The sequence below is a fragment of the Pyrgilauda ruficollis genome, unplaced genomic scaffold (assembly GCF_017590135.1).
Source record: "Pyrgilauda ruficollis isolate IOZ18807 unplaced genomic scaffold, ASM1759013v1 scaffold21, whole genome shotgun sequence".
In the NCBI taxonomy this organism is placed as follows: domain Eukaryota; kingdom Metazoa; phylum Chordata; class Aves; order Passeriformes; family Passeridae; genus Pyrgilauda; species Pyrgilauda ruficollis.
In genome coordinates this window covers 1,321,769-1,334,038 of record NW_024520318.1, presented here as the reverse complement: position 1 = coordinate 1,334,038, position 12,270 = coordinate 1,321,769, and the positions used below count along the sequence as shown (strand labels likewise).

Below are 12,270 nucleotides of genomic sequence, written 5' to 3'. Positions count from 1 at the left end.
GGAATTCCTTCCCAGTATTCCATCTAACCCTGCTCCTTCCAGTCTGAAGTCATTCCCTGTGCCCTGTCAGTCCAGACTCTTGTAAACCCCAAATTGTAAAACACCCTTTTCATACAGAAGGGATCCAATAACAGATTATTAAATCAAGATAAAGACTCTTAAGGTGGGAAAATCCAAGCATTTGGAGCTGCAGGAATTGAAGCAGTAGAGTGGGAATCATGTGGCTTAAATCTCTGGAGGAATAACCCTATAATTTACTGGAGTCCAAAATTTATGAATAAAATGTTGAGATATGGAACAGTTACCAGCACAAATATTCCTACCTGTGGGTGCCTTGGGAAACAGTTTGTTTCCTTGAGCACCCATTCCCAGGACAGATTTTCTAAGATGAAAGGGAAAACAGAAAAAAAAAAAATCTCAGTTCCAGAGTTTTTGAGAGATCTTTCAGGGAAATGTTCCCTGTCCACGACAGAGGATGGAATGAGATCTTTAAGATCCCTTCCAAAAGGGAAGGGATCCAATCCCTTCCTGCCCAGTTCTGGGATTTTAAATACAAAGCAGCCAATTAATTTAACAAAGACAATTTTATTCCAAATTATTGTGAGTTAACCCATAAAGCACTCCAGGCACCATCATTCCACGGGGAATATTTCCAGTACCTTTTGCCCCAGCCCCAGAGAAACCCTGAGCACCACTGAACTCTTGCTGCTTCCCACCTCCCCAGGCTACTCCACGTCCACAGAGCCTCTTCCTTCCCACTTTTTGGGAATATTTGTTGTTATAAATCAGCCCTGCAGCTCCTGCTGTGGCAGAAACCCCAATTTAGAACAAGCCCCAGCCACGGTCACTCTGTCAGGAGGGGAGCAGCTTTATAATGCATGAGAAAAATCTCAGGAATCTGCTGGATTACAACTCCTTGCCAGCAGCAGGGCAACAACATCTTCCTAAAATTTATTTAAGGGATTCAACCCGTAGGTGAGACACCCCTGGAAGCAGTAACCAAGGTGGATTTTCCAGCTGCTCCGAGAACTCTGCTCTTTACTGCATGTGATGATTCCCAACACATTTCACAGGGCACCTTTAGAAAGGGGGAGCTCCTGAGAGCTGTGCCAGGATCTCCATCCCAGCAGGATCTCCATCCTTTCCACCCCACCACAATCTCCATCCTACCAAGATCTCCATCCTTTCCATCCCACCATGATCTCCATCCTTTCCATCCCAGCAGGATCTCCTTCCTTTCCACCCTACCAGGATCTCCACCCCATCAGGACCTCCATCCCTTGCACCCCACCAAGATTTCCATCCTACCAGAATCTCCATCCTTTCCATCCCACCATGATCTCCATCCCACCACGACCTCCAACCTTTCCATCCTATCAGGATCTCCATCCTTTCCATTCCACCAGGAACTCCTTTCCATCCCACCAAGATATCCATCCTTTCCACCCTACCAGGACCTCCACCCCACCAGGATCTCCATCCTTTCCACCCCACCATGACTTCCATCCTTTCCATCCCTTTAGCACTCCAAAGAGATATTGGTGCCCAAGCTCCTCCAAATCCTTCACAAGTGATTCCCAAAATAGGAAGGAGCAAGAGGAAAGCAATTCTGTCCAAGGAGACACATGATGTTTTTCACAGCACTATGGAACAGCAGGGATTATTTAGATACTCCATGAAAAAATTAAACCCTTCTCAGGATGGTTGTGCCATTAATAGTGAATATTTTCATTTAATGGGATTTAATAATCACTTTACGTCAACTATTTAATGTTCCACTGACTGCTGGTACCAACTTGTGAGGCTCAAACAGCTTCTGACTTGTGACAAGGTTTTATTTTTCCCAGTTTTGATCAACTGATGAGTTTTTAATGCTAAGCCTGGCTTGCCATCACTTGTGGGTTTAATATGTTTACTTAAACCAGAAATATTTTGCACCTCAATTATTATTTCCTACTGCAGCCCTGAATGGAATTTAAGTCGATCCATTATTCATAAAGCAAAGACAAGAGAAAACACAAAGCTGTGCACTTCTTTCAAAGCCTCCAAATGACTCAAACACACCATATTTATGCATGCAATATTTGATTGTGTCCCTGGCTCTTTTTTTTTTCTTTTTTTACTTTTTTTTTTAATCACAAGTTTGTTGTTTTTAGATCAGGATATGCCAAAAACCCAACACCAAACAATTTTTGTTTATAATTAAGGCAATCATCAATCCAAGGATTGTAGTCCAGTTTATTTCATCTCAACATCAAAAAAAAGTAATTTAAAAAAATTAAAATTCCCTTGAAATGGGGAGATAAATGAAAATGTGAGTGCCTTCACATAATAACAGTAGCCTGACCCTCTGGGAAATGGTTGACTTTCTCAATTCAAGGTATTCAAAGCTCATTCAAAAGTGTTCATTTGGAATGCAGATATCAAAGATGATGCAAATGTTCAAGAGAAAATTAAAACTTACCAGATGTTCTAATCCAGCTTTGATGTTTGCAGAGTCCCTGTAAGAGAAGAACAAAAGTTCTAAATAGTTGCTAAACCCTTGTCTGCAATGATTTCTGTTTAACTCTGAAATGGCAAAGCTGGGTAATTTCTCCAGTGTCTCAAATTTTTAATTTTAATACATATATTTACCTGTAACACATGAAAAACATTAATTATCCTAATGCTCAATGACAGAATTCAACCCCCACATAGTACCTGCCCTGAAATTGCTACAAACTGCAGCAATGCCACAGGATGCACATTTAAATCAACATTTTTCAGCTAATTATCCCACTGTTTACACTGGAAAGAATCAGCTAGGCCAGGACACGGGGCTGTTTATCAAACCCACATTTAGTGCCTCCTGGTTCTGCCCTGCCACCACTCCCACAATCAAATTCCCTGCCCCTTTCCAAGGGGATGGAGAGAAGGAATTGTCATTAATTCCATGGCTCATGGCAGCCACGCTGGAGCTGGGCATCCAGTTCCTGAAAGCTGCAAAAAGAACAAATGTACAGAGAGAAGATGGGAAGAATTTTACATAAAGGCAGCTAAAAAAAAAAAAAATACACCAAAGTATCCAAGTAAAAAAGCAAAAATTCAGAGGGAAAATTTATCCTTAACACATCCTGCTATGGAAAAAAAATATTAAATCAAATGGAAAAATTAAAAATTCCCCAAATCCCAACCCACTGGACAAGGAGATGGTTCCTGCTCCCATCAACACCAGGTTTCTACCCAATTCCAATTCTGCTTATAGGAAGGTGGGTCATTCCCACAGCAAACAAGGAGAAACCAGCCCGTGAGGACTGCAGGGAACCAGTTAACACTACAGTATTACTAATTACCAGTACTGAAATTGCTAATTATTTATCATTTCCTAAAGCTTTTCCAAAAATCTGCTACGCAGTTTTTTTCCTATTTAAATGTCATTAATGAAACAAGGGGGGGGGGGGAAAAAAAAGTACTTTAGCTGTTTGACTTTGAGAGAATTTATTTTTCTCAGCCCTACAGGATTTATCCCAATTTTGGAGACAGGAGGAGGATCCAGGGAGAGCTCAGAGCCTGAAGGGGCTCCAGGAGAGCTGGAGAGGGACTGGGGACAAGGATGGAGGGACAGGACACAGGGAATGGCTCCCACTGCCAGATGGCAGGGATGGATGGGAGATTGGGAATTGGGAATTCCTGGCTGGGATGGATTCCCAGAGCAGCTGTGGCTGCCCCTGGATCCCTGGCAGTGCCCAAGGCCAGGCTGGACATTGGGGCTGGAGCACCTGGGACAGCGGGAGGTGTCCCTGCCATGGCAGGGGTGGATGGATGGGACTGATCTCCCTTCCCCAAAGCATTCCATGGTTCCCTGATCCCTTTGGAGGCTCCACCAACAAGTGGAGCTGCTTTGGGAGAGCTGGGAGAGCTCCCAGGCCAGCCCCATCCCCGCCATCAATATCCGCGCGCCTCCCTCAGCCTGTGCTGAAAGCAGCCCTAATTCAATTCCAGGCCTCAAAACTGATAAAAAAGGTCCTGAAGTGGAAAATGTGAGGAGATTATTGGCAAATGAATAAAGATTTGTATCGAACCAACACGCGGGAGCAGAGCAGGGCTTGGTGGGGCTGTTTTTTAATCATGCCCTGTCTCAAACCTTCTGGGAACAGCGAGTTTCCCTTCCCCTCCTGCAGCACATCGATTCCTGAATTAGGCTGCAATATTAAATAATTAATATACTTGCCATGATTGATGTTTTGCATTAGTTGAATATTAGGTTATCAATCAAAATCCACTTGGTTTAATGTAATAATATTGAAAAAGTGTCACGGGCTGTTCAGCCAATTTGTAGTTGAGGCAGCCCAGACAGGAATATTGGTGTAACACAAGGCCCTAACGCAGGAAATGCACTGCTGGAACATCCATAAGGAAAACATTATCAAACTAACCAGGACAAGGCTGAGCTTGTCCTAAATAAACCTTGGGGCACCTGTCACTTCCAATGAAAACCTCTTCCCAGCCTGAGGCTGCTGGGCATCAATCAGCCAGGCTATGGCAGGGTTTTATCTTTTAGTTAGCCAATAGATTATATTAGAGATCTTATACAATTATATTCTGCATCCTGTTCTATATTACATTATATATACTATAAATTATATTACATAATTACCCTTATATTTATATCATTATATATAACAATTACATATTTTAATACATACTATAAAATACATTATAAAATTTGTTGTATTTGTATAATTACGTGAAATAATCACATATTTAAATTATATTATTTGTACATAAATTATACAAATAAGGCTCCCATTAATACTATATTTCATGTGTTGTTTTAGGCAAAATTAGACCTATGGCCACAGCTCAGTCTCCCACACAGCCTTGAGTAACTGCAGAATTTTAAACCATTAAACACCACAAATAAAAGCCAGGAGCAGCTTTATGCACATCCAACATTCCAATGCTCACAACATAAAAGAAACCATCAAGTTGCATTAATTTGGTATCATTACCAGGTAATTATGTTTTCCTCCATTTTATACCCCACACTTCCCAATATATTTGCTTTTCATACCATCTCCAGTGCAGCACCTTCATTTCTTTGGTTCATCAGGCAAGTTTGATTTTATTCCTGAGTTTTCCTTTTTTCTATCAGAGAGGCTCTGGAATTTTTCCCCACTGTAGCCAAGGATTTGCAGTAAAACACCACTTGACATGCATATATTTAAAGTCATCCATTAAACCCAGGAAATATCATAACTCAGGCTCATCCAAACGTTTCAGCAATGCCAGGGGAAAAAATTCCAGTTCCATCTGAATCCTGGTCGTCAGGGACCTGTAGCAAGAAGCTGGGAACTGAATTAAGGAAGTTCCATCCCTGTCCATGGCAGGAGGTGGAACTGGAGGAGTCTTAAGGTCCCTTCCAACCCCAACCATTCTGGGATTCTCCACATTTCGCCAGGTTTGGGATTACTTAAACCCACAGTAACTAACTATGGTGGTGTGAACTTCCTTTGCCAGTAAATTAAATTAAAAGTATTTCCTAGAAATTGCTGAAATCATGATTTTAACCTGGAACACATTCATGTTCCTAAAAATATTCCCTGTATCAAACTAATCATTAATCAAGGGAGCTGAAAAATGTGCACGGTCCTCAAAATACCACATTTAGGTATTATAATATATATAACATATATGTGAAATATAATATATTCTATTTCACATACAATGTACTTTCCAGTGAATTTACAGCAGCTCCACCCAAGAACTGGAGAACTAACACACAGTTAATTAATAGTTAATAACTGTCTTTGCCCTAGATTTTGGGTGAGAAGCCATAGCCTGCAGGATAATCCTATGGGTTATTTATACCCACATGGACATTAGAGGAAAATTCAGGTCAAAGGGGCTTTTGGAGGGTGCAGAGCTCCTGAGAAGAGAATTAGATTTCCATGTGATCACACAACTTTATTTCTAGCAAATGGTTTGGGAATCTCACACTCTGATAGGAAAAGCATCCATTATATTTTTTTTAAAGTGTGCAATGTTGTTTTGTTCTTACCAAGCACCAACTTCAAATGATCTGGAGCTGATCCTGGAGTGTGAAGACTCCAAACCTGGTGGTCCTGGCCCCAGTGGATCACTCCAACCATCCAAATAATTCATCTCAGGAAAAACCAGTAGGAAATTTGGCCAATTACTACTACATTTAAATGCAAATACCCCAAGAAGATCCTATGAAGGTCACTTAGCAAAAGCAGGAGGAAAAGCCAAAGTCAGCCCCCACACAAACACTCTGGAATAACTTGGAACTGCCAAGGAACTCCATGGAATATAATGCAAACCAAATTGAATCATGCTAAAACCAGAACTTCAAACAGAACACAAGGTGAAACAATTTCCATAATATGTTATCCTAGAAAGAAGGAAAATCAGTACCCAAGAGACCTTATCAAATATTCAACAGGGGGAAATAAATAATAACCCTGGCTCAGAGAGTAAAATGCAAGATTTTATGCAATATCAATACTGAAACTAAACAGAGAGAGAAAACTCCAAAATACAGTGTTGATAAAAGCAGTATTTTCAAACAGACCCTACAAAAATATTGCACTTCTTTGCATGTATTTCTCAGGTAAACAAGAGACAAAACTATCCAAAATCTCTTGGTTTTGCTTTACAGAGGCTTCAGGCTGGGTATGGAAATGCCATAAATCACACAAGACAAAATAACCACCCAAAATCTCCTGGTTTTGTTTCAGGGAGGCTTCAGGCTGGCTATGGAAATCCCATAAATGACCAAAGCTGATTTCTCTGTCCTGATTGCCTTAAAGCCACTCCTCAGCTCAACCTGGTGATTCCAAGGACATCACAAGGTGCAAGTCCTTGGAGTTTTCCTACTTGGAGTGAGGCTTGGTTGGTTTTTCCTGGTTTTGGATGGTTTTGGTTTGGCTGGCTCTTCCCTGGTTTTGGCTGGGCTGGTTCTTCCCTGGTTTTGGCTGGGTTTTCCCCTGGTTCTGGCTGGCTGGGTGGGATTTCTGCGCCTGTTCCCTTCACCAGGAATGCAATCTTGTTCCTCCCTGTCTGCATTCCCAGCAAACACAGGCAATTAAACATCAGGCTCTGGAATGTCACTGTCTCTGTTAACCAGCCTTAAATAAATTAGACAACTTTGGCCTGGTTTACCTTCTCTGTAATATTATTTAGTAGATATTCAATTAAAACACATCCTGTAGGTGAAAGTGTAGGAAAACATTTCCATAATGGACATCAGTGGCAGTCGGAAGTGCTGCTAATTAGCCCCAAAGAACAAACCAGATTACAGAAGGAGCAGCGAGCCCGGCAGTGGAAATGCCCACAAGGCTGGGCTGAATATTAAACAAAGCCCAGCAAGTTCCAGTCCTGGGAAGCACAACTACAGGAAAAACTCTCTGGACTGGTAGAGAGTGTTACAGGTTAATGAGGAACATAGAGGGAGAGCACAATAATTATCATACCCAACACCTCCCCATCTGGGTTGGGATGGCTGCAGAATATCAACACAGCACCGAGGCTGCCACTAATTACACGTGTGCTGCCATTAGCAGAAATATTGGAAACTATGGGAGCTTCTCCTCTGCTCCTGGTACTGAGGAATATTAAACGCAAGTGTAAGTCAGGGAGGAAATTTAAATGTTCTAAGCACTAAAACAATTTGAGTACAATCAATTTTCCATTTGCTGAAAGCTTCTAAATCCCCCTCATTCACCCAATTACTACTGTACTTAACCTAATGAAATTTTATTCTGCGGGAACAATACTATTCTTAAACAAATTCTTGAAAAAAATATAAGATTAAAAACTTCGAGACAAAGAATAAACTCCTAGAGAAAAGATGCAAATAAAATTACTATCATAATCTTTTGTTTTTTATTTGCAAGTAGAAGAGTGAAGAGAAACAAAAGCATGGAACATAGCATCTGTCATATCAGAATATAAAAAGATGATCCTGGCACCAAATGAAAAAGCTCTAATTCATTTGCAAATCAAGCCTGCCAGTTCTATTTCAAGCTGGCGGTAACTGTCAAGAGTTAACAAGATAATCACTTTCAATCCTGCCTTCAATGGTACATTACACTGTTATTCCATTCAATAAGGCCCTTCTTTGGGGCACTGGATGAATGGTTTTCATTTCGAACTCACACAAAAAGTTGCAGAAAAAAAAAAATCCATGGGGCTTAAGAAAGAAATCCCTTTATGGGCATTTATCTGCCGGCACTTGCTTTTAGGCAAAATGAGATATTTGGATACATTGGTGTCCATTCACTTCCTCTATTCCTTCAGGCCCTCAGTCTGGTGATAAAAAAAAAAAAAAATCCCACAAGGAAACCTCAAGCCTGTTTAGTTTGGGGTTGGGTTTTTTAAACTCTCTATGCACATTAAACAAGTTCTGCAATAATCTTTGGGAAATGCTTCACACCACACTGAAATGACATCGTGTTTGAGCGGCTCCATCTTGGTCTAAATTCATTATAAACTGCTCAAAAAACAGTAAATGCTCATGAAAATTGTGCTTAGGGAAACATTTGCCAGTTGCTCATTAAATATTCAGTAAAAATAAAGTTACCAATTAAAGGCTCTCTGCCTAGGAAACAAGGCAACCTCCAATTTATCTGAATTAATTATTTGCTCAGTAATTCTTTGTTAAGACTCTGTGCCATGAATTCTTCCCAAGAGGAGAAAATCTTGTAGAAGTTTATTAAGTATTTTAAACTTATTTGCTGGCACACAACTTTGCACTAAGACCTGTGAATAAAACTCTTCAAGCTTTTGCTCACTGCTCAAAATTCACATTACAAGGCACAGCCTTGGTTCCCTCGCACAGATCTCATTCTATTACTACATATTCATATTTAAAGGTTGGGATTTATGATCCTGGAGATTTTTTCCAAGCTCAAGGATTCTACAGTGGCAATTTAAAGCTTCTATACTGACTTCAGAAACAAATTACTCTCTTTTTTTCCCCAATTTGTTCCTTCCTTCTTTGATCCCCACAGATCCCAGTTCAGAGAACAAAGCTAAATTTATATTGAATATCTGAACTGAGCTCAGCTTATCCAACCTATAAGCAGTACAGAGCTGTACATACATTTAATTTACTTTATTAATTCAAAAAATCCCTTTCCTCAAACCCAGGAACCCACCTCACCCACCACTTATTTTATCTGCAGAACTCAGATTTTTGATTGTTTTTCTAACCCACCACTGGAAGTCAGACAATTTCTTCCCCACCCTTCTCATGCAAATGTTCCTTTCTATTCAGGCTTTCTTGTATGGAAAATCTAAACACAAGTTACGGCTTCATTTTTGTTCTTTGCCCTTCACAAGTTCTTCAAAGCTTCTAAACACAGAGATGTTCTTATAATTAATAAAATACTTTAATAAACCCAAACCTGAATGCCTCTATGAAGTACTAGCACACAGCTGGTTTTGTTGCCCTACTGCCCCTCCGTCCCAAAAAGACAGAAACGAAAACAAAAATTAATTTAAAATTCACACAATTTTGAAGGACTTTGAAAGAGCACAAGATGTTGCACTTAGAATGGAAATTAAGAGGAAGTGACAGATTCAAACAGCAGGTCAGGACTTCCAGCAAGATTAATAAAGACCCAAAAAACCCAGGAGAAGTTTGGGATGTGCTCTCTAGCCAGCAGCAGGATGGCATCAGCACTGCTGAAAAATAAACACCTGATTAAAAAACAACAATGAACCAACAAACAACTCATCTCCACAGCTCGGGGAAGGAGCAGGACCACCCAGCAACCCTTGGGTGCACAGGTTTGACAACCAAAGACTGAAAAAACACTTCCAATATCCCTGAAGAGGAGTGCAGCCCTTTGGGAGCCATGGTCAAGTTCAGCTGAGCCCCACAAATTCCCACTGGGCTGGAATTCCAGCTCTTGGGACTGCATCTGGTCCCATTTTAGCAGCCTGAAACCTCGTGGGTTTTTAGGCATCCCTGCTGGGAGGGATAAAACCAGTCTGGAAATGCTGCTCTGTGCTGAGCAGGTGACTTTGGTTTAATTCCTCCCAGCCCAGGCTGATCTCAGAATATCCTCAGAATATCCTCAGAATGTCTCACATATGTCACACAAGCCCAGCTTTTCATTCCTGCACAAGACAAGAATTTCCCTATTCCTGAAAAAAGCGCAAATCCACTTGATCTGAGAATATTTCATCTCCTCACCCAACCCAGCTTTTTTGGTCAGAAGATATTTGAGTTTCAGGTTTCCCTCCACGTTTTTTTATCTCAACTCAGTGTAGCCCTGAGGAAAACCTTTGGAAATCTCTTGGTCTCTCCAAGATGCTCATTCCAAGCAGCCCAGTCCAACTTCCAGTAAGGAAGGAAGTTGCATCTTCCAACAACTTCCATGCTGGGCTGTGTCGCAAGACAAATTTATAAAATTTTAAAAGGGAAAGCTAAAGTTTGCTCAAGCTTGAGGGAGAATTCCTCAAGTTCCTGGTCACAATTGAAGAGGAAGAAATAATATTTCATCAAAATGAAATAAAGACAAAGTGATTGCAAGTCTCAAACACATCTGACCAAATCCGAGCCTAACAGACAGTGACAAAAATAACCTGGAAATGCTTTGAAATTAATAAAAACATGAGGGGAAAAAATCAAATCAAATTAAAACTAGCTACTTGGAGCTGATGAAGGAGAGGAGATGGACAGGGATCACTGAAGTTCCCACCTTGGTTTTCACAGGATTCAGCCCAAAACAAGGCTGGGCATCTTTGGGGCAGGGCTGAAAACACAGATACAGGCTGGAGTGTGATGTCCAACACAGCGTGGTGAGAACAAGGAAAGATCTGCAAGTTCTCCTAAATCACAATTTGTATTTTTGGTAGGAAATTTGACAGCCTAAAGAACCCCAAAAGCACCAAGCAAAGCTGCCTGAGCTCTTCATGCTCCTTGAGTTGCACCAGAACCTCCTTCAGGCTCCCCATTTCACCAATTAATAAATCTAAACTTCTTACACACCACACTGGCCCTGCTCATTTCTCTCTCTTGCTCTCAGTAATTTGCTTTTAACCTTTTCCTGCCATGAAAAACGAACGCCATCTGTTTGCTTTGGCATTTCTCATTCCAGCACTTCCCAGAGAAAGCGGCCAGTGGAAACAGAGCAGGAATGGCTTTGCAGGGTGGAACAAACACCCAAGGAAGTGCCAGCCAATGTCTAGACCAGGAATCCCAAAATCCCAGAATGGTTTGGGTTGCAAGGGACCTTAAACCCATCCCCTTTCAGCTCCCCACCACAGGCAGGGACACCTTCCCCCAGAATCTCCCAAAAGCATTTCGCGTTCTGGCGTTTCTCCAATGAAATCAAAATAATTAGTGTTGCACATTATTGACTTACCACCAAAATGAGACCAAAAAAAACCCAAAAATAAAAGACATGTCTCATTCTGCAGCCAAGATTTCCTTCAAAGGTTGTTTTTTTAGTATAGAGTGAAGAGATTCCTGAAGGAATTGAGTACCATAAACATGGCAGGCTCCAAGGAAACTTGGATCTTAAGGAATTTGGAGGCTGATGGTTAAAACCAGCACCTCCTGTCATACCTGCTAATCTTGGAGGTGAAGTGAAATATTCTATTTACAATACAAGGCCAAGTAAGTGGCCAGATCCTCCCAGGGCAGCACTTCCCAGAGGGCTCCCAGCCCATGCAGAAGACCTGGGAATGTGGATGATCCAGCTGACACCAGTGGGAAGAATCCCAAATGTGCAAGGGACCAGGGGAATACCCCACAAACACCTCGAGTTCCAAACCCACCCAGTGAACTGCAGCCAGATTTTTGTGTCACCTGTCCCCTCCAGCACTCCCCCAGCTGCTGCTCAGGAGGGACCTCCTGGAATCACTGAGGTTGGAAAAGACCTCCAACACCATCAAGTCCAACCTTTGACCAAATCCTGCAATTAAATCAGGTTGTGAAATGTAAGATCCAATTTTCTGACCGCTCCAGGGCTGAACCAATCCTTCAGGGAGGAAATTCCAACCTGAACCTCCCCTGGCTCTCACTAAGGCTGGCAAATATCTTTGAAAACCACTGAGCCAACCATTCCTGAATCACTGCAGACTAATGCTGCAGGACAAGCCCAAAATGATGCTTTACATAAAAATGCTTATTTTTACCTCAAATTTCAAGGTGGTGACCTCAGCCAGCCCAGAGTCAGCTGAGCTCATGGGTGAATTGAACTTTTATAACTTCTCAAAGGAGAAGCAGCCAAAAACCTCTTTGTCAACTGAAAA

The 12,270-nt window shown here is 41.4% G+C and overlaps 1 protein-coding gene across 1 annotated transcript in view; it reads right to left on the bottom strand.

The window, feature by feature from the left end:
• Positions 1 to 12,270, bottom strand: part of RSRC1 (arginine and serine rich coiled-coil 1) — a 94,444-nt gene that overhangs the window by 45,759 nt on the left and 36,415 nt on the right. The window contains exon 6 of the mRNA XM_041467986.1: positions 2,465 to 2,501. Coding sequence (XP_041323920.1) covers positions 2,465 to 2,501 — 37 coding nt within the window. The remainder of the gene's footprint in view (positions 1 to 2,464; positions 2,502 to 12,270) is intronic.